This window comes from Heptranchias perlo, chromosome 14 (assembly GCF_035084215.1).
Source record: "Heptranchias perlo isolate sHepPer1 chromosome 14, sHepPer1.hap1, whole genome shotgun sequence".
Lineage (NCBI taxonomy): Eukaryota > Metazoa > Chordata > Chondrichthyes > Hexanchiformes > Hexanchidae > Heptranchias > Heptranchias perlo.
Window position 1 is genome coordinate 35,812,519 of NC_090338.1, and position 26,043 is coordinate 35,838,561.

At 42.2% G+C, this 26,043-nt stretch overlaps 2 protein-coding genes across 9 annotated transcripts in view; both read left to right on the plus strand.

Moving 5' to 3' along the window:
* The window catches only part of LOC137332430 (myotilin-like), a 112,661-nt gene extending 103,196 nt beyond the window's left edge, over window positions 1-9,465 (plus strand). For all 8 annotated transcript variants that reach the window (XM_067996258.1, XM_067996260.1, XM_067996259.1 and 5 more), the window contains 4 exons: window positions 4,427-4,634; window positions 5,637-5,802; window positions 7,394-7,527; window positions 8,337-9,465. In XM_067996258.1, the coding sequence (XP_067852359.1) occupies window positions 4,427-4,634; window positions 5,637-5,802; window positions 7,394-7,527; window positions 8,337-8,491 (663 nt within the window). In that variant the 3' untranslated portion in view covers window positions 8,492-9,465. The remainder of the gene's footprint in view (window positions 1-4,426; window positions 4,635-5,636; window positions 5,803-7,393; window positions 7,528-8,336) is intronic.
* Window positions 9,466-16,741: 7,276 nt separating this feature from the next.
* LOC137332204 (polycystin-2-like protein 1) overlaps window positions 16,742-26,043 on the plus strand; it is a 31,721-nt gene continuing 22,419 nt past the window's right edge. Inside the window, exons 1-4 of the mRNA XM_067995900.1 lie at window positions 16,742-16,811; window positions 18,384-18,485; window positions 19,663-19,793; window positions 24,896-25,146. Coding sequence (XP_067852001.1) covers window positions 16,742-16,811; window positions 18,384-18,485; window positions 19,663-19,793; window positions 24,896-25,146 — 554 coding nt within the window. The remainder of the gene's footprint in view (window positions 16,812-18,383; window positions 18,486-19,662; window positions 19,794-24,895; window positions 25,147-26,043) is intronic.

A 26,043-nucleotide genomic window follows, 5' to 3' on the forward strand; every position in this document is an offset into this window, starting at 1 on the left:
GTTTAAATGAAAAACAAAAAAATAAATTGTAGATGCTGGAAATCTGAAACAAAAACGGAATACACTGGTAACACTCAGCAGGTCAGGTAGAATCTGTAGAGAGTACAGGCAAGTTGACGTTTTAGATGTAGATCCTTCATCAGAATGGTAGGATATTACAGATCAACATGCAACTTGTTTGTTCTCTCCACAGATGCTGCATAACATGCTGAGTGTTTCCAGTATTATCTGTTTTAATTTAAAAGTTTATCTGCAGTCTGTTTCTTATTGTTAATACAAAATAAAAAGTACACCTCAGCTTCTGTGAGATTAGTCGTCCTGGCTTCATGTTATTGTCGGTCAGAAACTGAAAAATCCACATTCATAATTCTAAGTTATGATGTGGAGATGCCGGTGGTGGACAAATGTAAGGAGTCTTACAACACCAGGTTATAGTCCAGCAGCTTTATTTGAGTACCTGACGAAGGAGGAAAGCTCCGAAAGCTTGTGATTCCAAATAAAGCTGTTGGACTATAACCTGGTGTTGTAAGACTCCTTATAATTCTAAGTGTTAGACATTCTATTAAGGCCTGCAACAGTAAAAAAAACACTTTTGTACAAACACAGTCCACTGTTTACACTTGGTGCCCTGCTGATTATTGTATTATAGTACTAAAATCTTTGTAAAGCATGTTTGAATATTTCAGAACCCTAATTAGCACATTTATTGTTGCACAAGCAGAGAGGGACTGGGTGACCGCCAGACAAACAAGATAGACCAGGCAGTTAGTGCAGGAGGCCCCTGAGGGCATCTTGCTCTCTAACCAGTATTCGGTTCTGAATACTGGTGGGGGAGAGGGTTCTGGGGAATGCAGCCAAAGCACCATGGGTGCTCAGCTGTACGGGGGGGGGGGGGGGGGAAGAGGAGAAAGGTCAGGAGAGTGATAGTGATAGGGGATTCTATAGTTAGGGGAAGAGATAGGCATTTCTGCGGCCGCAGACGAGATTCCAGGATGGTATGTTGCCTCCCTGGTGCCAGGGTCAAGGACGTTACTGAGTGGCTGCAGAACATTCTGGAGGGGGAGGGTGAACAGCCAGAGGTCGTGGTCCATATCGGTACCAATGAGATAGGTAGAAAGAGGGATGAGGTCCTGCAGGCAGATTTTAAGGAGTGAGGAAAGAGATTAATAAGCAGGATCTCAAAAGGTAGTAATCTCCGGATTACTCCCGGTGCCACACGCTAGCAAGTATAGAAATAGAAGGATAGAGAAGATGAATGTGTGGCTGGAGAGATGGTGCAGGAGGGAGGTCTTTAGATTCCTGGGGCATTGGGACCGGCTCTGGGGGAGATGGGACCTGTGCAAGCCAGACGGGTTGCACCTCAACAGGGCCGGGACCAATATCCTTGCAGGGAGGGTTTAAACTAGCTTGCCAGGGGGATGGGAGCCTGAGCGTAGATTCAGGAGGGAGAGAAGCAGAGCTTGAAATGAAAGGCAGAAAATTAGTAAGTGAGTTTGGAAGGCAGAGGAAACAAAGGTCAGAAACTAGACAACAAAAGAGTCTGGCGGTGCTTAATGGTACATGCCTCAATGCAAGGAGTAAAGTGAATAAGGCAGATGAGCTAAGGGCACAGATAGATACATGGAAGTACAATATCTTAGCTATTACAGAAACATGGCTTAAACAGGGGCAGGAATGGCAGCTCAACGTTCCTGGTTACAGGATTTTCAGACGAGATAGAGAAGGGGATATAAAAGGGGGAGGGGGTTAAAGAAACAATTACAGTTGTGAGGAGGGGTGATATGTTAGAAGGATCATCAAATGAGGCCATACGGGTTGAGCTAAGGAATGAAAAAGGGGCAGACACATTGCTGGGAGTGTACTATATACCCCCAAACAGTCAGAGGGAGATAGAAGAACAAATATGTAGGCAAATTTCTGAGAAAACAAAAGGGCAGTAATAGTAGGGGATTTCAACTACCCTAATATTAACTGGGATACAATCAGTGCAAAAGGTATAGAGGTCGCAGAATTCTTAAATTGCATTCAGGAGAACTTTTTTAGCCAGTACGTAGCAAGCCCAACAGGAGGGGAGGCAGTTCTGGATTTAGTTTTAGGGAACGAAGCTGGGCAGGTGGAAGGAGTATCAGTGAGAGAGCATTTTGGTGGTGATGATCATAATTCAGTTAGATTTAGTATAGTTATGGAAAAGGACAGAGATAGAACAGGAGTAAAAGTTCTAAACTGGGGAAATGCCAATTTTACTAAGCTGAGAAGTGATTTAGCAAAAGTGGACTGGAAACAGCTACTTGAAGGTAAATTGGTGTCAGAGCAGTGGGAGGTATTCAAGGGGGAGATTCAGGGGGTTCAGAGTAAACATGTTCCCACAACAAAAAAAGGACGGGACTGCCAAATCTAGAGCCCCCTGGATGACAAGGAGCATATAGGGTAAGATAAGGCAAAAAAGGGAAGATTATGTCAGACACCAAGAGCTCAATACTGCAGAAAGCCTAGAGGAATATAAAAAGTGCAGGGGTGAAATTAAAAAGGAAATTAGGAAAGCAAAGAGAGGGCATGAAAAATTACTGAAAAGTAAAATTAAGGAGAATCCAATAATGTTTTATTAATACATAAAGAGCAAGAGGATAACTAAGGAAAGATTAGGGCCTATTAGAAAACAAAGAGGTAACCTATGTGTGGAGGCAGAAGATGTGGGTATGGTTCTTAATGAATACTTTGCGTCTGTCTTCACAAAAGAGGGGGACGATGCAGAGATTGCAGCTAAGGAGGAGGAGTGTGAAATATTGGATGGGATAAACATAGTGAGAGAGGAAGTATTAAGGGGTTTAGCAACTTTGAAAGTAGATAAATCACCAGGCCCGGATGAAATGTATCCCAGGCTGCTAAGAGAAGCAAGGAAGGAAATAGTGGAGGCTCTGACCATCATTTTCCAATCCTCCCTGGCTACAGGTGTGGTGCCGAAGGATTGGAGGACTGCGAACGTTATACTGTTGTTTAAAAAGGGAGAAAGAGATAGACCGAGTAATTATAGGCCAGTCAGTCTAACCTCGGTGGTGGACAAATTATTGGAATCGATTCTGAGGGACAGCATAAATAGTCATTTAGAAAGGCACGAGTTAATCAAGGACAGTCAGCATGGATTTGTTAAGGGAAGGTCGTGTCTGACTAACTTGATTGAATTTTTTGAGCAGGTAACAAGGAGTGTCGATGAGGGTAATGCGTTTGATGTAGTGTACATGGATTTTAGCAAGGCTTTTGACAAGGTTCCACATGGCAGACTGGTCAAAAAAGTAAAAGCCCATGGGATCCAAGGGAAAGTGGCTAGTTGGATCCAAAATTAACTCAGTGGCAGGAAGCAAACGGTAATGGTTGACGGGTGTTTTTGTGACTAGGAGGCTGTTTCCAGTGGGATCCCGCAAGGCTCAGTACTTGGTCCCTTACTTTTTGTGGTATATATTAATGATTTGGACTTGAATGTGGGGGGCTTGGTCAAGAAATTTGCAGATGATACAAAAATTGGCCATATGGTTGATAGTGAGGAGGAAAGCTGTAGACTGCAGGAAGATATTAATGGACTGGTCAGGTGGACAGAAAAGTGGCAAATGGAATTCAATCCAGAGAAGTGTGAGGTAATGCATTTGGGGAGGGCAAACAAGGCAAGAGAGTACACAATAAATGGGAGGATACTGAGAGGTGTAGAGGAACAGGGGGACCTTGGAGTGCATGTCCACAGATCCCTGAAGATAGCAGGACAGGTAGATACGGTGGTTAAAAAGGCATACGGGATACTTACCTTTATTAGCTGAGGCACAGAATATAAGAGCAGAGAGGTTATGCTAGAACTGTATAAAACATTGGTTCGGCCACAGCTTGAGTACTGCGTACAGTTCTGGTCACCACATTACAGGAAAGATGTGATTGCACTAGAGAGGGTACAGAGGAGATTTACGAGGATGTTGCCAGGGCAGGAGAATTTTAGCTATGAGAAAAGATTGGTTAGGCTGGGTTGTTTTCTTTCGAACAAAGGAAGCTGAAGGGAGATTAAATTGAGGTGTATAAAATTAGGACGGGACTAGATAGAGTGGATAGGGAGGACCTATTTCCCTTCGCAGAGGGGTCAGTGACTAGGGGGCATAGATTTAAAGTAACTGGTAGAAGGATTAGACAGGAGCTGAGGAGAAAATTTTTCACCCAGAAGTTGGTGGGGGTCCGGAACTCGCTGCCTGAAAGAGTGGTAGAGGCAGAAACCCTCAACTCATTTGAAAAGTGTTTTGATGTGCACTTGAAGTACAGTAACCTACAGAGCTACAGACCAAGTGCTGGAACGTGGAATTAAGCTGGCTTGCTCTTTTTCAGCTGGCATGGACATGATGGGCTGAATGGCCTCCTTCTGTGCCGTAACTTTCTATGATTCTATGATTTATAGGTCAGTGGACTGCCACCTCCAGAACTTATGTGGTATTTAAACGGCCAACCTGTTCAACAAGATATTGGTCATAAGATGCTTGTGTCAGGAAATGGTGTACATTCACTCATCATTGATGCAATTACAGCAAGTGATGGTGGGCAGTATGAATGTGTAGCCGTCAATCGTGCTGGTCAGAGCAGGCTTACAGTATACCTTGAAGTCGAAGGTGAGAGTATTCTTTAATTACTTGAATTACACAAAAATCATTGTGTACAATCAGACTTGCATATAAGAAGAACAATAATCTTTATATTAAAGGAAGCATTCTCATGTTTGGGAAGTATGGCAGTATCCCAAAGTGTAATTTCAGGGCTTTTGTAAATGGACATTTGTTCAGGCATTCTCTCCAATAGAAAAAAAAATTCTTATGTATGTGGATGGCATTAAGAATCATTTAACATCCAGACCCTGAAATTACACTTTGGGATACTAACATAAGAATCTTAAAGCACCAGTGTGAAAGTCCTCACTTCATTATTTTAACAAAATGGGTTAACACCTCCACTGAACAAGAGAAAAGAGGAATTTCAAACAAATAGATTAAGTATTTGTACGCTAGTGTCCCATGGTGAAATTTCCCTTGTATTCAAAGACCCTTAATCGCAGCAACATTGACTGCGTGATGGTATTTATACCAACTTGTAGAAATTCATACCAGTTTCCTTGTCGCATGCTCGCATCCAGAGTACTGCGTTCAGTTCTGGGCACCACATCTAAGGAAGGCCTTGGAGGGGTGCAACACTGTTTCACCAGAATGATACCTGGTTAAAAGGGTTAAAGAGTCACACCATGCCTGATTTTACACACTACTGAAGTCAATGGAGAATAAAATGAGGCGGGGTTTAAAACGAACATTCGACATGATCCCACCAGTTTCCCGCCCAGTGAGTTAGGTTAAAATTACCCCCTTTAAATTAGTTCTGTTGGTGAATTAGTATCAGGTGTTACAATTCATTTACCAAATGCTGCCTAGGTCTCAGGAAGAAAATAAGTATTAGATCTCTGTTAGATACAACATTTATTCAACAAGGAGACTGTCCTGAGCAATGAAATTGGGAATGTGCTGTGATATCAGGTGCATTTATTTGTAAATTGATGCTGGAGGTAAAATTTCATAAAGACCAATCCAGTGGCTAAGTAATACATGTTGCAATTTTTCTTCTTAAAGCACAAGAGGCTAAAAGAGCGCCAGAATTTATTTACAAGCTCCAGAATTCCAGAGCTGTCGAAGGAGAAAAAGTCAAGTTGGAATGCCAGGTGACTGGAGAACCACAGCCAGTAATCTTCTGGAAAAAAGACCATGAAATGATAGAGCACAACACAAACAGAATCAGGTAATTACAAATTCCTGTAACGCCGGTGGGAGACCAGCAAAACCCACTCAGAAATAGCAGAGACTTATCCTGCATCTCCATCATTTCCCTGCCAAAAGGGGCAGTGCCTTCGTCCATCCCTCACAAAACAAATGTTGTAAAGGGGGTGCAATTGGAACAGGGACTCCTTACAGCGGGAGTTCCCACTTTCCTGGGTCATTCAGAACCTGAGGCATAGGGGGCCCCATGGGGATTGCAGCCCCTAACAACAACAGCCCCAATTTTTCAAGTCTTTCTTTGTATTTGTATTTCCTCATACCAGGCAGCATCCTAGTGAATCTGCGCTGTACCCCCTCTTATGCCTCAACTTTCTTCCCAAAGCATGGAGCTCAAAACTGCTCATAGTACTCTAACCGTGGTCTTATGAAGGTTTTATATACATTCACCATAACATCTTGACTTTCATATGTTATGCATCCTGCCATAAAACCCAGTATTCCATTAGCTTTTATTATGGCCTTATCCACTTGCCGTGCTGCTTTTAATGTCTTATGAACCTGAACCTCTGCTTTCCCTTATTCAATGTATAATTATTACTTCTTTTCTTTAACCTTACATTTACAGACATTGAATTCCATCTGTCATTGTTTTGCCCTTCCCACCCCCCCTTCTAAGCAGTTTTTAATCCAATTTGCTACCCTCTCCCTAATTCTATACCCTTTAATCTTAAATTAATTAAAAGTTCATGCCATTTCTCTTCGGTTTCTGCCGATTTGCTAAAATTATGGCAGGAGACTGGGAGAACCACCGCAGAAATTCCACATCAAGTTCTCTGGCAATAAATTTGCAACTGCATAGAGGCCACAAGGATGGTTGGTGTGGGAAATAAAAGTTTCACCTGTTAGGAAGCACTCTTCTGAGATTGAAGTTGAAGCATATCATTGGGCAAGCAGATGACACGAAGATGGCAGAGCCTCCCTATGCTTGGAGTTCCCACTCTAGCCATTCAGTGAGGAACTGACGTATCTGTGGAGGATGGTACGTCCAGTGAGATGAGGCACACTGGCTTCCACATGGGTGTATGTGGGGCCCCACTGGTGGGGTTCAGGCCAGGGAAGCAGATAGACTACGAAGAAATGTGACTTGTCTTAATTAATTTTTCAAGATTGGCACCTTTGCTCAGAAACATGGCTGGGATTGTGAGGTGGGGGTGGTGCTTGAGCAAATCCCCCCCTCCAAATGGTGCACAGAAACCAGGGTTTCCATCCACAGCGAGCAGGCAGGAGATGAGACATAGTGGTGTTTGCCTCCTCCAACTAATGAGGTGCCCTCCCACTGACTCCGCAAACTCTGGGGTCAGCATTGGAGGGCACCAATACCATTAATGCCAGGATCGTGTCTCGAGGAACTTTGGCCCCTTGGTGCCTAAAATGGAAGTGTGTTCCATTTCCCAGCACTAATATCCTTCGCTTTAATAAGCATCAAAAAAACTTTTTAAAATCAGGTCTTTCAACTTTTTGCTATTGGATTTTAATGTCTGAGAATTCAGTTAAACATTTTTCAAATGCTTTTGGTGGCAGTTTATATAAAGGTTTATTTTTTGTATTGGTAGTCTATACCACAGCAATGACGGTAAAGTGGGCCTTGAAATTTTCCCAGTCGATAAACATGATGCTGGATGGTATACTGTATCTGGCCAAAATGAAGCTGGGTCAACAATCTGCACAGCAAGACTGGATATTGCTGGTGAGTTGCCTTCAAAAATCACCACGCAAAGTGCTAGGAATTTAGACAAATCTGCACAACTGCTTTGCTCAAATATGGTTTGCTGAAAATTGCTTGAAAGTAATAATTTGTCAAATGCCAACTAGGCTTGTTGCCGGTCACGTTCAGGGCAAACCAATTTGGTAAAGGGGGCATCAAACTGGTGTTAGGCTCCTTATTTGCATATGCATATGCATACGAACAAGTCCATGAGCTCCTGGCACTTGTTATTAGAGGTGAGGGTTGAGGGAGCAGGGGAGAGGCAGCAAAGAAGACGGTGGCTATATTTGCTCTCCAGGATGATCTTAGGAATAGTGGATGGTTCTGGAAGAGGAGCATGAGGCCAGTTAATGCTTGAGGTGGTCCAGCCAGATCTGCTGATAGATGGCTAAACCAGTTCTGCCCAGGTCTTCACCCCTTAGACTTGATGGAGTGAAGGTGAGGGCCATCCTAGGGGATTGACTAGGATGAGAGAGATGGGGACAAGGGCTCAAAGATGCAGGAGAGAGAGTGGTTGAGCAAATCAACAGCTGCAGAAGTATTGTTGTGAATAGAATGCTAAAGTCTAGACAGTTGGGAGTTTGACAGTGCAGTTGTAAGTGACTTGGGAGACAGCTTTTCCAAAGATGAATGCAGAAGGAAGTGGGGTAGGAAGAGGGTAGAGGGATGTGGGTGGTGAAGGATACAAGAATGTGGTTGGAGATGGCCTTGTCACTGATCGAGTCCATGGGAGTAGAGAGGCCATGGGAGATCAAATTCTAACAAATATGTTTTCTATTTGCTCCCAACAGCTTGGCCAGTGAAACAAGTTCCAAACACCAGGCCACTGAAGGTACGGCCAACATTTACCCAATATACAGCACTTAATGGTCAAGGGCTCCTGCTGGAACCAGGCTCCCAATATACAGCATCGTACCCTGGTCTGTTTGAAAGCGATGAACTGTGAGGTCACTGTACTTCAACTCAATAGGCAGTGTTAGCTTTTCAGCTTATGGAATGTAGTATGTTTTACCTGCACCTTACTGTATACAAAACAATTGGTTTTGTATATAAATTTACATTTAGTTGTAAAAATGCAAGACTGCTGCAGTATAAATACCAAAGTGTTGCAAGTTAAGGCTTATAAATTCATGTACATACACTTATGACATACGTCATAGCACAGAACAATAGCTTTGCTACATGGCACATAATCAGTTGAGATAGATGAGAAAATAATTATATGAAAACAAATAAGCAGAATAAATGTGTTAAACTGATTTGATGGTGTTCTGCCTTGTGTAAGTGTGGCTGTGGGACTGGATTTGAGTAAAAAGTAAAACTCTGTTGTTTGTAAGTTATTTTAAACAGCAATGTGGAAATAACTTTAGTATAAGACTATCGTCTTACACTTTAATTTGCTGGTCTTCCATCCTAGCATAGAACCTGTGAGTTCCTAGATAGTGCAAAATTTGTTGATGAGCCTCATCCTATCTGCCCTAGAAAATAGCATTTCTATCAGCTAGAAGGGGAAAATGATCCATTCAACAGCCTTTTCAGTTCCACCCTTTAGATAATACAGTGACTGCTGGTAATAACTGTAAACATTTTTTTTAAAACTGGTTAAATTACAAAATACTAAAGTAGTGTACAGTTCTACAAAGATTTAGTCCTAGTGTTTTTGTTGATGCTTTGTTTGAAGAAGCTACAAATCATCCACTGTCTACAGCTGCAGTAACAGTAATTGCTCTTAACTCATTCACCACCCTGGTTTCTGGCTTTCCATGATGCAAGGCAGCATCACAATCGCAGCTTTGTAGATTAAGGGCACACAAAAGCAAGTTTCTTCACAATTTTATGTAAATTAAAAGAGATGGAATGTTTGATTTTTTTTGCAATTTTTAAACTTTATTGATCAATAAAATGACCTGATATTCAAAACTGCTTCTGAAACTGCTTCATATTAATGAAAGCAACCACATGTAAAAGCACACTACATACATACACACATATATATATATTTTACAGAAGTTCCTTTTTCAATAGATTTTCATCTATCAACAGATCCGTTTTTTGGCCTGATATTTAAAGGGATCCTTAGCTGCTCTCGGTAAAATGCTGAAAAGTTTTAGGAGACTATTGGCTTGTATTCGATAGTCACTTTTGGCTACTTAGACCATTTACAACTGATGGTTGTGTCTGTACAACATTCTCAACTGTTGTGAAGGGCTTTCTGGCAATGCACTTTTGCCATAATTGGGATCTGGAAATTCCATTATGGCTAGGGGAGGAGGAGGATCAGCTGAAAGGAATACACTGAGCTGCATCCGTACCCTGCCAGAGTTTATAAGCTCATGATAACATACCTGCACTTTTCAGAGAAGTGCCTTAGGAGGCTGCCCTTCTCCAGGCTGTGAGGCTGTGACAGAGTTGTGTTACCTCCTGCAAGACCTGCCGCAAGACCTGCAGCCAACTGCTTGAGCTAGCATGGCATTGCCTGTTGCAGTGAAAGTCACTTCTTTGCCTCCAACTGCAACAGAGGATATCAGCAACATCAGTCAGTCTGCATTACATCCTTGAATTAAGTGATGACTGATGCCATTTTTGTTAAAGCAAACTATTTCATTGTTTTACCCATGGAAAACAGGAAACAGCAGGATATGGCTCTGAGGTTTGTGCACGTTGCAAGCTTTCTCAAAGTCCAGGACATCATTGACTGCACACACACGTCCCAGAAGATCCCGCTGCCTTCATGAATAGCAAGGGTTTTCACTCTATTAATATCCAACCGATGTGTGATAACCAGCAGCGGGTCTCTGCAGCTATTCTGGCAGCTGTCATGCTGCCTTCATACTGTGCCAGACCTCCATCCCCCCTTTCTTTGACCCTTCACAGCAAGTCAGAGGCAGGCTGCTTGGGGATAAGGCGTATCCCCTGCAAACGTGGCTCACGACTGCTCTCAGTAACTCACGCTCACTGACCAACTGCTCTACAACTAGATCCATGCATCCACTACTCCCCTCATCAAGCAGACCATTGGACTGCTGAAGCAAAGATTCCACTGCCTGGGCGGATCTAGTGGCTTGCTGCAATATAACCCACAAAGAGTGTATCATAGCGGTGTGCTGTTACCTGCATAACTTAACATTGCCACTTGGATCCACCAGAGGAGAAGAACCTTCAGCATGACAAGGAAGATCACCCTGATGACATTGAGGATGGTGAGGAAGCAGAAAAACTCTAAAAAACTTACCTGCAGACAGGTCTCTTTGACAGCTGCTCATTGAATGTTGCTTCAGCTGAATAATCCCTGCTCCTCTGCATTAACAGTCATGTCCAGCATCTCTCTCAGTGCTTCCATCCTCCAACGAACTGCATCTGCCTAAGGAACAACATTGGTATTAATATCAACTAACATTGCAGGGTCTCCAGCTAGTTCAAGAACATCTGTGCACATAAAGATTTCATAGAGTAGAATGGTAGAAAGGTTACAGCATGGAAGAAGGCCAATCGGCCCATCGAGTCCACGCTGGCTCTATGCAAGAGCAATCCAGCTAGTCCCACTCACCCGCCCCATCCCCGTAGCCCTACAGTTTTTTTCCTTTCAAGTACTTATCCAGTTCCCTTTTGAAGGCCATAATTGAATCTGCCTCCACCACCCCCTCAGGCAGTGTATTCCAGATCCTAACCACTCGCTGTGTAAAAAAGTTTTTCCTCATGTCACCTTTGGTTCTTTTGCCAATCACCTTAAATCTATGTTCTCTGGTTCTTGACCCTTCCGCCAATGGGAACAGTTTCTCTCTAGACCCTTCATGATTTTGAATCCTTCTATCAAATCTCCTCGCAACCGTCTCTGTTCCAAGGACAACAACCCCAGCTTCTCCAGCCTATCCACGTAACTAAAGTCTCTCATCCCTGGAATCATCCTAGTAAATCTCTTCTGCACCCTCTCTAAGGCCTTTACATCTTTCCCAAACTGTGGTGCCCCGAACTGGACAATACTCCAGTTGTGGCCGATCCAGTGTTTTATAAAGGTTCATCATGACTTCCATACTTTTGTACTCTATGCCTCTATTTATGAAGCCCAGGATCCCGTATGCTTTTTTACACCGCTTTCTCAACCTTCAATGATTTGTGCACATATACCACCAGATCTCTCTGTTCCTGTACCCCTTTTAGAGTTGTGCCCTCTAGTTTATATTGTCTTTCCTCATTCTTCCTACCGAAATGTATCACTTCGCATATTTCTGCATTAAATTTTATCTGCCACGTGTCCGCCAATGCCACCAGCCTGTCTATATCCTCTTGAAGTCTATCACTATCCTCCTCACTGTTTATTACCCTTCCAAGTTTTGTGTCATCTGCAAATTTTGAAATTGTCCCCTGTACACACAAGCCCAAGCCATTAATACATATCAATAAAAGCAGTGGTCCCAGCACCGACTCCTGGGGAACACCACTGTACACCTCCCTCCAGTCCGAAAAACAACCGTTCATCAATACTCTCTGTTTCCTGTCCCTTAGCCAATTCTGTATCCATGTTGCTACTGCCCCCTTTATTCCATGGGCCCCAATCTTGATGATAAGCCTACCATGCGGCACTTTATCAAATGCCTTTTGAAAGTCCATATACACCACATCAACTGCATTGCCCTCATCTACCCTTTCTGTTACCTCATCAAAAAACTCTACCTGGTTAGTTGAACACAATTTGCCTTTAACAAGTCCATGCAGGTTTGCCCTAATCAATCCACACTCGTCCAAATGACTGTTAATTCTGTCCCAGATTATCGTTTCTAAAAGCTTCCCCACCACTGAATTTAAACTGACTGGCCTATAGTTGTTGGGTTTATCCTTACACCCTTTTTTGAACAAGGGTGTAACATTTGCAATTCTCCAGTCCCCTGACACCACCCCCATATCTACGGGTGATTGGAAGATTATGGCCAGTACCTCCGCAATTTCCATCCTTACTTCCCTCAGCAACCTAGGATGCATCCCATCCAGACTGGGTGACTTATCTACTTTTGGTACAGCTAGCCTTTCAAGTACCTCTTCTTTATCAATTTTTAGCCCATCCAGTATCTCAACTATATCTTCCTTTACTGAGACTCTGGCAGCATCTTCTTCCTTGGTAAAGACAGATGCAAAGTACTCATTTAGTACCTCAGCCATTTCAGAAAACATTATAATTATTCAAATTCTCCTAACCAGTCGTAATACTAATGATCAACCTGGTGAAAGCCCCGTAGCTATTCTAGTGTGCCTACAAGGTGCTAAACCAGTGACTGCAGCATGGGAGATTAAATACTGCTGTGTCTCAGATGAAGACTCTTCCCCTTCCACTTCTGTTCCTTTTCAAATGCAGTTCCTTTGTAATATCTTACAGTTCTGATGAAAGATCCACACCTGAAAGGTTAACTTGTTTGTGCTCTGACCTGCTGTGTGTTTCCAGCATTTGTGTTTCAGAATTTCAGCATCTGCATTATTTTTGTTGTTTTTTGTTCAAAATCAGTTAGTGCAGTGTCAGGATAATGGACTTGATCCCACTGCATGAAATTGTTCATAACTATCTGTCCCAATAGCTCTGTGGGTAAATGCATTGTTGATGTGGTATTGAGCTCAACAAACCACGAAAATCTCTGGTTCAATCCTTGGTCTGTTTTGAGTTAGCTGAAGTCAGTTCAAATAATGTAACAAGTGTAGTACTACAACCGGCATCAGTTTCCTGGAAATTTGAAATCTGCAAGAGTACAATTCCTTACCACAGGGCCACTAATAGATGGCAAGGATTTTCTCTCATTTCTTGCAGAGAAATTTTGGGTTACAGTGGATGAGTATCAGTATACTCTGCTGCTAAATGTGATTGCTAATTTATTTTAAAATTGTTTATTAAGTACCCCCTTCCCAGTTCACACAGCCACCACCTCCCCCACCTCAACAATGCCAGCACTCTTTATTCCCTTCCTCACCTTGTTTATTCCATGTATTTATGAAGCTGGTCTTCCCTAATCCACCACTCACCACTTTTCTCAACTACCACCTGATTATGCTGCTGCTGCTGCAGGGATAAAGCACTATAGTACACTGTTAGTAGTAATTCCTGATCTTGCAAAATCAGCTGCATCCAAACCACTGCAACTCCCCCTGCTGGCCAATATCCTCCCTCACAATCATAGTTACATCCTCTCTTACAAATAAAAAGTTACATCCACAGGTTTGTACCCAACCTGTCTTTATGGAATCTTGTGTAATCTTTAAACTCTACTTCTGATTCATCACTGTTTGTAACCAGTTTTCAGAGATACCACTTACATCTAAATTCCTTATTGAAGCACATGTCTGTAATTCCAGCAGAGTACTGTTGATGATTGACCTGCCGACTAGTCTAACTAATGGAACTTTAAGGGGTGGACCTGTCACAGGGGGCTGGGTTTTCTTCCTATTGGGCTTCAGATAACCCTGCAAGACAGTCCTCAGGCTGGATAAGCAGCAGGAAGTTCACCAATATCTGGTATACTGGTAAATGGCACAGTTTTGCTAGATAAACTGTAGCAGTACCCTGAGCACACTTGAGAATTGACAAGCCTTGACTCCATCAACCTGAGCCTTAGCTCGCTGGACTTAAATAACAGGGCTATGTCCCTTTGGGGAGAAAAATGTCCACTCTATCCAATCCAAAATTCTATACATGGCAAGGGGGGGGGGGGTTAAATTCGATAACCCCCAAATCTGGGCGGGGAGGGGGGGCGAACCCGCGCCTGGTCATTGAGATGCAGGCAGCACATGAGATTCGTGCTGCCTGGCCATTTACCTGATATCTGCGAGTAGCCAGGCCTAGCTGTGCTGTTGAGTGGCTGCTCACCAGCAGGGCACCACGATATCGCGCGAGTGGCTAGCACCGCGTAAAGACAGCCTGCACCTCTTATTTGCAAAATATAAGATACGGATCCTTAGCCCCATACCCCGAATACCTTTGGTTAACAAAAATCTATCACTCTCAATTTAAAATTAACTATTGAGTTACCATCAACTGCCATTTGCAGAACGGCGTTCCAAACATCTACCACTCTGTGTGTAGAAGCGTTTCCTAACTTCACTCCTGCAAGTCCTGGCTCTAATTTTTAGGCTATATCCCCTAGTCCCAGTATTCAAGTATAGGAGACCTCTGAAAACAGGTACAAATGCATCAGCAGCCAGAAGCAATAATGCAGCAACTAACCTGTAAATCTTGCACGATCCCTTTAAATAGCACTGGGGGGGGGGGGGGGGGGGTCCTCCATGCTGTTTATGACCTGTTCAGCTGTGCAAGGTTGGCTGGAGCATTGAGTTCCAAAATCGTATCTGTCCCTTTAAATCAGCATTGCACACTGATCTAACACATATTTTCGTTACTTTACATGCTGCCGGCGTTCGTTATCTGTGCACTGCCAAACACCTTTATCAAGATGGCGTCCGGCGAACGTCATGCTAAAAATGTGCATGTGCATTCCGGATGCCATTTTGGATCCTTAGGAGGCCACGTAGCGCCTACATAATGGGCACTATGCGGCCCAATTTATAACCCGTAGACTTCTTAGTAGCTTGGTTTGGAAACTCCTGAGGAGTCTCCACGTGTCAGACACTCAATTGACAAAAAAAAGTGAACATTTTGACAATGCGAGTGGAAGATGGAAACAGAATGAGACACAAGGTGCAATTTTTGCTCATTCTTGAGCAACTGACAGTGCAGCACAGCATCTTCCAGTTAACTCACAACATTTCTCTCGGGAGTCAGGTCGGGCTCTGACTCTAGATTTATATTGAAGCTTTACTGCTCGCTGTCTAGTGAAAATCACTATACAGTGATGCAAAAGTTACAGTGTAAACACACCCTTATTTTGTTTGATAACTGTGAAGCACCTTGAGATGTTTTACTACGTTAAAGATGTTATATAAATGCAAGTTGCTGTTGTTAAGGTGCATTTACACTGTAAATTTAGCATTGGTACAAAACAATTTTAGCTTCACACTGTGACATAGAAACATAAAAAAATAGGAGCCATTCGGCCCTTTGAGCCTGCTCCGCCATTCAATGTGATCATGGTTGATCCTCTATCTCAATACCATAGTCTCGCTGACATTAACCTTGTGAAGTATAAATCGGGTGTCAAAGTCCAAGGGAGACTCACTTCTCCAGGGAGTTTCGTTGTGTTTCGCTCCAGGAATTAAAAGGTTAAAGATTAATCTCCAGGGCACTGCTGCAAAAAAAACCCAGGAGAAAAATCATAGAGGCATTAAAAAAAGTGTTCTTTTTCATTTTCTTTGAACTCTTGTTTATTAGTCATAAAAATATTGGAGCTGGGATAAAGGCGGTTTGACTAACAGTCAAGTATCATCCAATCGGGTTACAAAGAGTCTGTTCCCTTTCTAATTGGTGTGGGAAGGCAGTGTGCCCTCAGGGTGGACGTGTCCAGCGACCAATGGTGGGAGTGTGGGGTCGGGGTGGTTGGATGAAGATCGTCATGTGATGAACCCACCTGAATAGTCCAACCAGAATTGGAAACCCTCTTCTACAGTTAGTTTGTATTTATGCCATAACTGAATATTGGTGCCAAACTAAGCTGCTTCATGTCCATGCTAAAGTTCTGGTGTGAATACATGGTTAGCGTATATTATTATACAATATAGGACACCAGTCTCCAAGGTCTCAATCTAGTTACAGTACTATCCGTATAATTTCATACTGCAGTATTTTTGATATGACTCCAGAAGCTAATACTTTTATATTAGAAGGATTTCATTGAAATGCAATTGTTACTACAATGAAAACATAATCATTACCTGTCGTTAGTTATATGTTACTATCGATCTGATGGATGATTCTGATCGACATGGAATTAATATCCCCCTTCTCGCCTGCAAATATTAATGCTGTAGTTAAGACTTTTGCAGGACACAGGCCTCGACATTCAACGATTTGCAGCACTATGCTGTGGTGTTTGCAACTGTTCAGCCTGTTCCCCAGCCACGTGCTGGAACAGTTCCAGATGGAACCCAGAGTCCGAACCTTGGTTTAAACCAGCAACAGCTGGATAAACGTTAACCGCATCTGCACGTGTACCGAGCGCGAGAGCTGGGCTGCTTGATGACCTCGGAGTGATCAATGTCTCCATAGATCAATAATATTGAAGACGATTATAATAAGCACAGACTCGAAACTCCGAGCTGGGACTTAATGGCGAAACATGCATTCAGGTTTCTGGCCAGTAAACCGCCCAAAAAGACCACGGCCATGAAAGGTCATGGTAAGGTTTCTAAATAGGAGTAGCAATTAGTCTTTCAATACACCTTTTTAACTATGCATAGAGTGGAAATTTAAACTACCAAATTGGTTGTTCTTATCCTCTTTTATCCCGCCCCGCCCCCCAAAAAAGTTCTCCTTCCTTGGCTTAGTTTTCTTAATGCCTTGAGATTTTTTTCTATGTTAAAGGTATATAAATGGAAGTTGTTATCTGTAGGGGCACTGTCTCCAGGAAAAATGATCCTTTTTCTGATGGTTTAAAAAATGTGATGGATTGACCTAAATCATATCAACACAACACACATCATCAGGTCATTTGCACGTGATGTCGTTATGGTAAAAATGATTTCTTCTGTCTTATTTGTTAACCAAAAAAATGTCAAAACAATTTTTCATGAACACAGTGCCCCTTTTTTGAGTGATTTTGGGTGAATTTCTTTTATACAGAAAGGTTAAAAATGTTAGTGTTGGGGAATGGACACTATTCTATTTCAAATGCCAAGTATCAGCATCAAGTGCATTTAGTTTAGATGTATAGCAGCAAAAACTTATATTTATATAGTGCCTTTAATGTAGAAAAACACTCCATGGCATTTAACAGAAATAAATGGATGCTGAGCCAAAGAAGGAGGTGTTAGGAGTGACCAAAACCTTGGTCAAAGAAGTGGGTTTTAAGGAGGGTATTAAAGGAGAGAGGTGGAGGGGCTGCAGCAGGAAATTCCAGAGTGCGGGGCATAGGCGGCTGAAGGCACGCTCACCAAAGGTGGGATGAAGCAAAAAAGGCTAGAATCAGAGGAATAGAGTGGGGGTGTTGTAAGGCTAGAAGAGTTTAGGGAGGGGCGAGATCATGAAGGGATTTAAACACGAGGATGAGAATTTCAAATTGGAGGCGTTGGGAGACTGGGAGTTAACATGGACATGGGTGATAGGTGAACGGGATTTAGTGCCGGATAGGATAGAGGCAGCAGAGTTTTGGATGAGCGTAAGTTTTCAGAGGATGGAGGATAGAGTACGGGAGGCTAGCCAGGAGAGCATTGGAATAATCGAGTCTGGAGGTGAAAAAGGCTTGGATGAGGGTTTCAGCGGTAGATGGGCTGAGATGGGGGCAGAGACGGGTGATGTTACAGAAGTGGAAGTAGGCGGCCTTTGTGATGGAGTGCATATAGGGTTGGAAGTTTAGCTCGGGGTCGAATAGGATCTTGAGGTTGCAAGTCTGGTTCAATGTGGGACAGTGGCTGGTGAGGGGATGGAATAGGTGGCAAGGGCACGGAGTTTGTGGCAGGGACTGAAGACGATGGCTTGAGTCTAAACTCATTTCATATAGGACCCTTAGGAACGAGCAGACAAAAGAGATTTTTGTCACATCAGTCTGGACTGGATTCAAACCCAGGTCACAAAAGTGAAAGGCCATGTATAGCCATTGCACCATCCATTAAGTGTCCCTCTGACATGGCACAAAGTGCTGAACCAGAGGCTGAGGGTTCATTGCAGTTCAATTGCTTTCACAATATGCACAACATTCCAATTCAATAAAATGTTAACAAAATGGAATACTTTTTCTTTCATCTTCCATCAGGTGTAGTTGGAAATAAGTACATTCATAACAAGGATATAAACATGAAATCAACACTGCAAGAGTTTATAGTCTATTTATTTTTTCTGTTGGATCTATCCATATGTAAGTATCTAAACACATTATATATTCTCATATTGTTATTCTGCTTAGGGCTTGATTTTATTTGAGATTTCTAACAGTTTGATGGTTATATGATTAGGTAAGATATATAGAAGTCAATAATATGATGCTTGATGCCCATAATGTAACTGTACATTGGACACCAGTGCCCTGCATCATTGGGCACTGAGGCCTGCTCAGCATCTGGAACACATGGTATGCCATAATATGATCATTGACAGCCTGTGCACTGTGCACTAGGTCAATTGATTTGTTTTCCTATGGAAAACAGGCAGCAATAAGAGAGAGCCTTTTGCTTTTACTAGGCTGCAGCTCCTGCCGTCTTCTAAGCTTTTCAGCCCCTTTAAATCAATTCCCACCCCTTGAGATGCTGAGTGGAATTTCCCTCGGGGCCAATGGCAGGCTCCCTCTTGACTGCGCGAATCCCAACAGGAGTCCAACATGCATTGGAAATGACTGTTGACACAGGAAAACAGATCGGGGTTGGGTCAGATTTGGATATCATGGGCAAAAGTCTCCGCCCTGCTGGAACTCTGCCCCAAAGTGGGTTAGGGGTGCTCCATCGCTGAAGGCTATAGAGACCAGGTAAGCACATTTTTATTAGTGTTACTTAAAGTAGATTTGAATCATTTTAAGTTTTATGATATTTGTAATTTTTTTTTAAGTATTCTTAAGATCTTCAAAACGTTATTTAACTTTCTTTTGAAGTATTTAAATGAATCTTGACAAGGAAAATAGGTCTGAAAAGTACAAAAATGTAATTATTGAAGGTAAGAATTGATCAGATCACTTCCACTAACCATGGATTTGAAATTCTCTTGCTGTTAATAAGTAAAACAGCAAAAAGATGCAATTTTAAATTCGATGAAATAATATTTACAAAAAAATGCACATGATGAGGAAATACACTCTCTTAATTACCATTCTAACATTTAATGTGGAAATTATCTGAAGTTTGAATTTCAAAGTATTGCAGAGAGCCTTAGGACAAAGGTATTATCAATATTATCATGTAGATTTTTAGGTATGAGTCACATGACAGGATCTATAATATTACTGTTTTTTGCTCCATATATTAGTGTGCTGGAATCCACTATCTGGTATGTATAGAGTCATCGATAATGTCTGATACACCTTCATAAATTCCTTTCTTTTGCAGTGACCTTTGGAATGGTAAATTCCAACATGTATTTCTTCACCAAGATTATGTCTAACCTCTTCCTAGAAACCACCTCCAATACCAATGGCATAAACTTCAAATCGATAAACAGCATAGTGGATTTCTGGGAGGTATCAAGATGTTTCTTAAACAAAATACATGCTTTGACTATGGTCTTCTAATTAGTGCATCAATAGCTGGAACAAACCAACTTTTGGTTGTTTTAGTTGAGAAAAACCGACTTGCTTAAAGGAAAGCTGAGTTTTAGGGGAGTACTTGTTGATCAAAGTACTCACCAATTTATATAGGGGAAAAAAAAATCCTCAAGAGTTTTCTTTTATATTTTTGTAATACTTTAGGTGCATGGAAATGCTTGAAATAGGTCTACCTCCTACCCTCCGTGAGGCCGTTCCAATATCAGCATCAGCAGGCTGTGTCCATATGCCTGAGCTGCTCCATGTGAAACAGCAGGAGTCCTTACTTCAGACCAGCCGGAGAGATTCTCAAGAGCTGCAGGTCCCTGGGAAACCACGTAATAGCCTTTGGGATGCAAAGTACCCTGTCTATAATGTAATTTCCTTGAATTAGTGGCTCCAGCAGCATTCAATCTGATTTCGTCCTGCCCCTGCAGTTTCCGATGAAACTACACTGGGATAGATGGAGACACCCCTTGGCTGTAACAGCACCAGAGTGGTATAGCAGGATGGGAGATCCAAGTTGAGGGTGTTTGTGCATGCAATAAAATGTTTTTACAAAACTTCAAAGAAAATTCTGGTATACTGTACATTTTTGTCTATAAAATGGGTAGCTTGAACATAAAGTACTCCCCCTAAACTTGGCTACTCTAAATAATCATCCAGGTCAGAATTTCTTTTGCAAAAAATAACAGAAGCAGCATGCAACTAAAAAATTTTGTTTCATTTTTAAGTTAGAAAGTTTTGCAAAATTCAAATTCAATAATTTTTAATGAAATAAACCCAAATACACCCACCGTATTATAATTTTAAATTATGCTGGCACCAAATGTCACATAAAATTTATTGGTGTTCAAATGTAGCAATTGTGCAGCTACAAGGCATAAAAGCATAAATGGACTTAGAAGCCCCATTTTTGTTTTTGTTTTTGTTTGACTATTTTCCTAATTTTTTCTCCCCTGCAAATAGACTCATGGAAAAATTTAGTGATATGAGCAGTTATTTTTGTCTTGTATGCAACTCATATAGATATAAATAACAATTTAGAGCCAATGCCTGTGCGTTTTATAGTTTTAGTGTTAAGATAAAGGGGGGAAAAAGAAGCTTGCATTTATATAATATCTTATCACATCTCTCAAAATGCTTCATTTAGGAATTACTTTGGAGTGCAGCGGCTATTGTCAGGGAAGATATAGCTAAGTGTCTAAATTGGTTGAGAAACCCATGTAAACTAATGGTCATAAAGAACATTAATTTCATGCCCTACTAAAGGAGATGTTCAAAATAGCAGAAAGTGGTGAGGGGGAACCATGACATAGGCAGCATTATAGAGCCCCCCTATTCTCACAGTAATCCCTATTAAAATTAAGGCTGTGCCTAATGAGCTTTTCTCGTTCCTGCTTTTTTGTGTAAATGAAAGTATAAACATATATAATTAAAAATGATAAATATACATCTGTCATTTAAATCATCCAGTAAGCCTCTCATTTCTGTTCGTTGAGGTCTAGGACAAAATAAGTATAAGGATATCACATAGTTTCAGGTGTGATATATTTATACAAGTAGGTTCAACCACTTATCATGCAAGCAACAAACCTACAAGTCTGATGTTTAGTTAGACCCATAATTTTTATAAATATTCATTATATTAAAACAGGAGATACATAGTTTGTCATATCTGTGCTGTGAAAATGTTAAGAAATGGCAGCATACTTACTGTATAAGAGCATTTTTGTGACTTTTTTTCATAAAGTTACATATTAGTGTGGGTACATGCTTCTGCAGACGTATAACGGTACTTAATGGATTCCAATGAAGGAATTGGTTGTGCGCTGTTGCTGTGGTCACTGCAGCTCTCAACTTCTTTGCCTCTGGCTTCTTCCATGCCATCACAGGGGATACCAGCACATCAGTCAGTTTGCAGATTATCCTTGCATTAAGCAGATGATTGATGCCATGTTTGCTAGAGTAAAAACTTCCATCACTTTCCCCATGATCGTGAGGAAACAGCAGGATAGAGCTTGCAGTTCTTATAGATTGTAAGCTTCTCCCAAGCCCTGGGCATTACGTAGCCCTTTGGGCTACTTTATACAACCCGACTGCCTTCATGAATTGCAAAGGCTTCCATTCCAGAGCTATCCAATTAGTCCCACTCCCCTGCCCTTTCCCCATAACCCAGCAAATTTTTCTCCTTCAGGTATTTATCCAATTCCCTTTTGAAAGTTATTATTGAATCTGCTTCTACCACCCTTTCAGGCAGTGCATTCCAGATCATAACAACTTGCTGTGTGTAAAAAAAAAAATTCTCCTCATCTTGCCTCTGGTATTTTTGCCAATTACCTTAAATCTGTGTCCTCTGGTTACTGACTCTTCTGCCACTGGAAACAGTTTCTCCCTATTTACTCTATCAAAACCCTTCATGATTTTGAACCCCTCTATTAAATCTCCCCTTAACCTTCTCTGCTCTAAGGAGAACAACCCCATCTAGTCTAGTTTCTCCATGTAACTGAAGTCCCACACCCTTGGTATCATTCTAGTAAATCTCCTCTGTGCCCTTTCCAGGGTCTTGACATCCTTCCTAAAGTGTGGTGCCCAGAATTGCCCATTCCCCCACTCTGCCTCTGCAGAGCAAATGAGAGGCTAGCTGTTTTGGGTGTAGGGAGCCTGATGTGGTTCAGTCAAGGGCTCTAGAGATTCTCATGGACAGCGACCTCCAGAAGCTTTGGCCTGAGAGGGCCCAGCTGCAGAGTGCAGCATCTCAGCAGCTGCTGGGGCAGTCTAGCCAAATTTGCTTTCTGGCACCAGCACTGTGGGAGAACCGTCACCACACGGACTGCAGCGGTTCAAGAAGGCAGCTCACCATCACCTTCTCAAGGGCAATTAGGGATGGGCAATAAATGCTGGCCTCGCCAGCGACGCCCACATCCCATGAACGAATAAAAAAAAAGTGGTCGAGGGTGTTGAGAGGGTCCAGACATATGTCATCCTAAGAGATAGCAACATATTCCATTCCCATTGCCCAACTGACCCTGCTATCAGGCTGCGGTTCAGCACTCTCACTAATCTGCAGGAGATCCGTGATCCATTAGCAGTTCCTATCCATTTGGTCTCCAAGCCTGTCCAAGGCAGAAGTAATTGAGAACAGAGACTGTATGGCCCCAATATGAACATCTCTAAGAGATGCTATTACTAGTGCTACAGACTCCTGCGGAGAGGGCCCAGCTGCAGCATCCATTGAGGTGACCACATGCTCCATGGTTGACTGCAGAGTGTCAACCCCATGCACCAGAACCCCATACAAGTTTGTAGTGGACTCCTCCGTGTACACTGACATGTTGCGAAGGCTCCCTGGCAAGCAGTCCAATGAATTTAGCAATTGCTGGTGTACAGAAACTATCTTTCTTTTAAAGACCAGGCCTTTAAAAGTAAGCAAGTTGCCACGAGCACGTTCCTGTATAATCCTTTACACATACAGCTGCTCCTGCTCACTTGTAATCAGTGAGTCACCCAGTGCAGTCCCCTATAACTCACTTAACCACAGAGAGTGTCGTTTTTGTGAGAGAGAGAGTGACAGTGCATCTTTGGGAGGGTTCTTCCCATCTGTCTGTGTGACTGCAAAGCCTGAGACATCTGATGGACATAGAAAATGGGGAGCAGGATAAGAGTTAGCACGTAGTGGCAAGGGTAAGCAGTAGCACATGAGTGTCAGCGCAATGCACCACCAGATTGTCATGCTGAGTGTGTGAGTGACCCAGTTAAGTAGAGAAAAGGAAGGAAAGATGCCCAAACATCCTGTGATGCCTGCCCTCTACCCTGGCCATCTCCGGTGCCATGAGCCATGAACCTGGCTGCATTCTCGTTGGTGTCAGCATGTTTGTAGAGGCAGAATGGCCTCCTGTTCTTTTATACTCCATTCTGTTGTGTGCCAACATCTGCAAGAGTAGAAGTGGGTTAGTTTGTAACCTGTTGAAGGGTTTTCAAGATATCTGAGGCAGCTTAATATACTGTGGATGATGAGAGGAAGAAGCAGCAAGTTTTCCAGGTTTGGGGGGGGTGGGGGCGCGCGCGAAGAGTAATTGTGAGTGTAGCAGTAGGATTTTAAGATATGAGTGAATGCAGAAGGAGAAGCATTTAAGTGTTTGGTTATGGTTGGAGGAGAGGCTTGGGAAGCAGAGGAGGGAAGGATTTATAGTGGTGGAGCTGAAGTAGGATGGTGCAGATCTGTAAGAGAGTAAGAGCAATGTGAAGTGAAGTCTTACCTTCGTAGTCCTGGTGAGATCATTACATTTTTTCCCGCACTGCAGTCAGGTCCTGGGAACAATGCTTATGGCATTTACCTGCTCTGCCACCTCTCTCCATTGCTGCTAAGAAATTTGTCTGAGCACCCCTCTATCGGAGGGGAAGACGACTTCCTGCTGCTGACTTTGAGTACCTGCACCACCGTATCACAGTGGTCCTGGTTGAAGCTATGCTGCCTGTGCTCCAGAAAATCACTTTCCACACTCCATCATGGAAAAGTGCTCCTTCCTTTAATGGCTGCAGTTTGCCTTTAAGTAGTAGCCGCCCTTCCAGATTCCTCTCCTTGACAATTGGCGAACTGCCTATAGGGAGCACGATTAGCACTGACAGCTCACCAATTGCATTTAAATTAGACCTGGCCACAAAAATGGCACGGGTCCCCTACTGCTTGTATCGGGCAGGTGGATGGAACAGATGCCCCATGCACCGTCCACTCGATCTACTCCAGAGAGGAAAATCAACCCCAAAGGTTCATCAGAATAGTACATTAGTTTTACTGCACCATCATGGTAACTATTGATCCTTACTTCAGGAGTAATTAAACCCTTGAAGACCAGTGGTGATCAGAATGTCTAACTAATTATGAGTCTACAGTATTTAAAGTGTTTTTTAAACTGGAACCAACTATACATAAAAATCTATGTAGCAAAGTAAGAGAAAAAATAAAATTGTATTTAAAGTGAAAATTATTTTTATACATTTCAGATTAACTATAAATTCCATAAAATTACTATTTACAGTTTGCAGAGGGGCCATTCCTGGATAGTCTTTACTGGAAAGAATGGTACAATGGCCAGCCTTTGTATCCAGGCCAGAACTACATATACTACGAGAATATCCTTCTAGGACGCCCTCAAATTCGTCAATTGAGGGTGCGCAACAATACTTGTTCTATTCATGAATATTTTAAGGAGATAATTAAAGACTGTTATGATGTGTATTCTTTTGGTACAGAGGATCAGTCACCATTTGGTCCTAAAACTGGAACAGAGTAAGTTTTTTTATATATACAGTTCTTTAATCTTTCAGACAAATTTCATTTTTGTAAGTAGAAAGCAAGAACCTGCATTTATATAGTGCCTTTAATGTAGAACAATGTTGCAATGTGCTTCACAGAGGCGTGATCAATAAAAAGAATACCGAGCCAAAGAAGGAACATAGGAATACCAGTGGGTCATTCAGCCCCTCGAGCCTTTTCCGCTGTTCAGTTGGATCATTGCTGACCTGTATCTCAACTCCAGTAACCTGCCTTTGATCCATATCACTTGATACCCTTACCTAACAAAATTCTACCAATCTCAGTCTTGAAAATTTTAATTGATCTAGCATCCATAACCTTTTGGGGGAATGAGTTCCAGATTTCCACTACCCTTTGTGTGAAAAAGTGCTTCCTGATTCCACTCCTAAATGGCCTTGCTCTAATTTTAAGATTGTACTCCTTTGTTTTGGATTTCCCCACCAGAGGAAATAGTTTCTCTGTATCTATCGAATCCCTTTAACATTTTAAAAACCTTGTTTAGATCATCCATCAGCCTTCTAAACTCAAGGGAATACAAGCAAAGTTTATGTAATCTGTCCTCACAATTTAACCTTTCAAGCCTCAATATCATTCTGGTGAAGCTGCGCTGTACCCCTTCCAAGGCCAATAAATCCTTTGAGGTGCCCAAAACAATGCACTTCTCCAGATGGGGTCTGACCAAGGGTTTGTACAATTGAAGCATCACTCCCTCACATATGAATTCAAACCCCTTCGAGATAAAGGCCAACTTTCCATTAGCCTTCTTGATTACTTTTTGTACACGCACATTAGCTTTTCTTGATTTACATACATGGGCACCTAATTCCCTTTACTCCCCGACAGCTCCTAGTCTCTCACCATTAAGAAAAT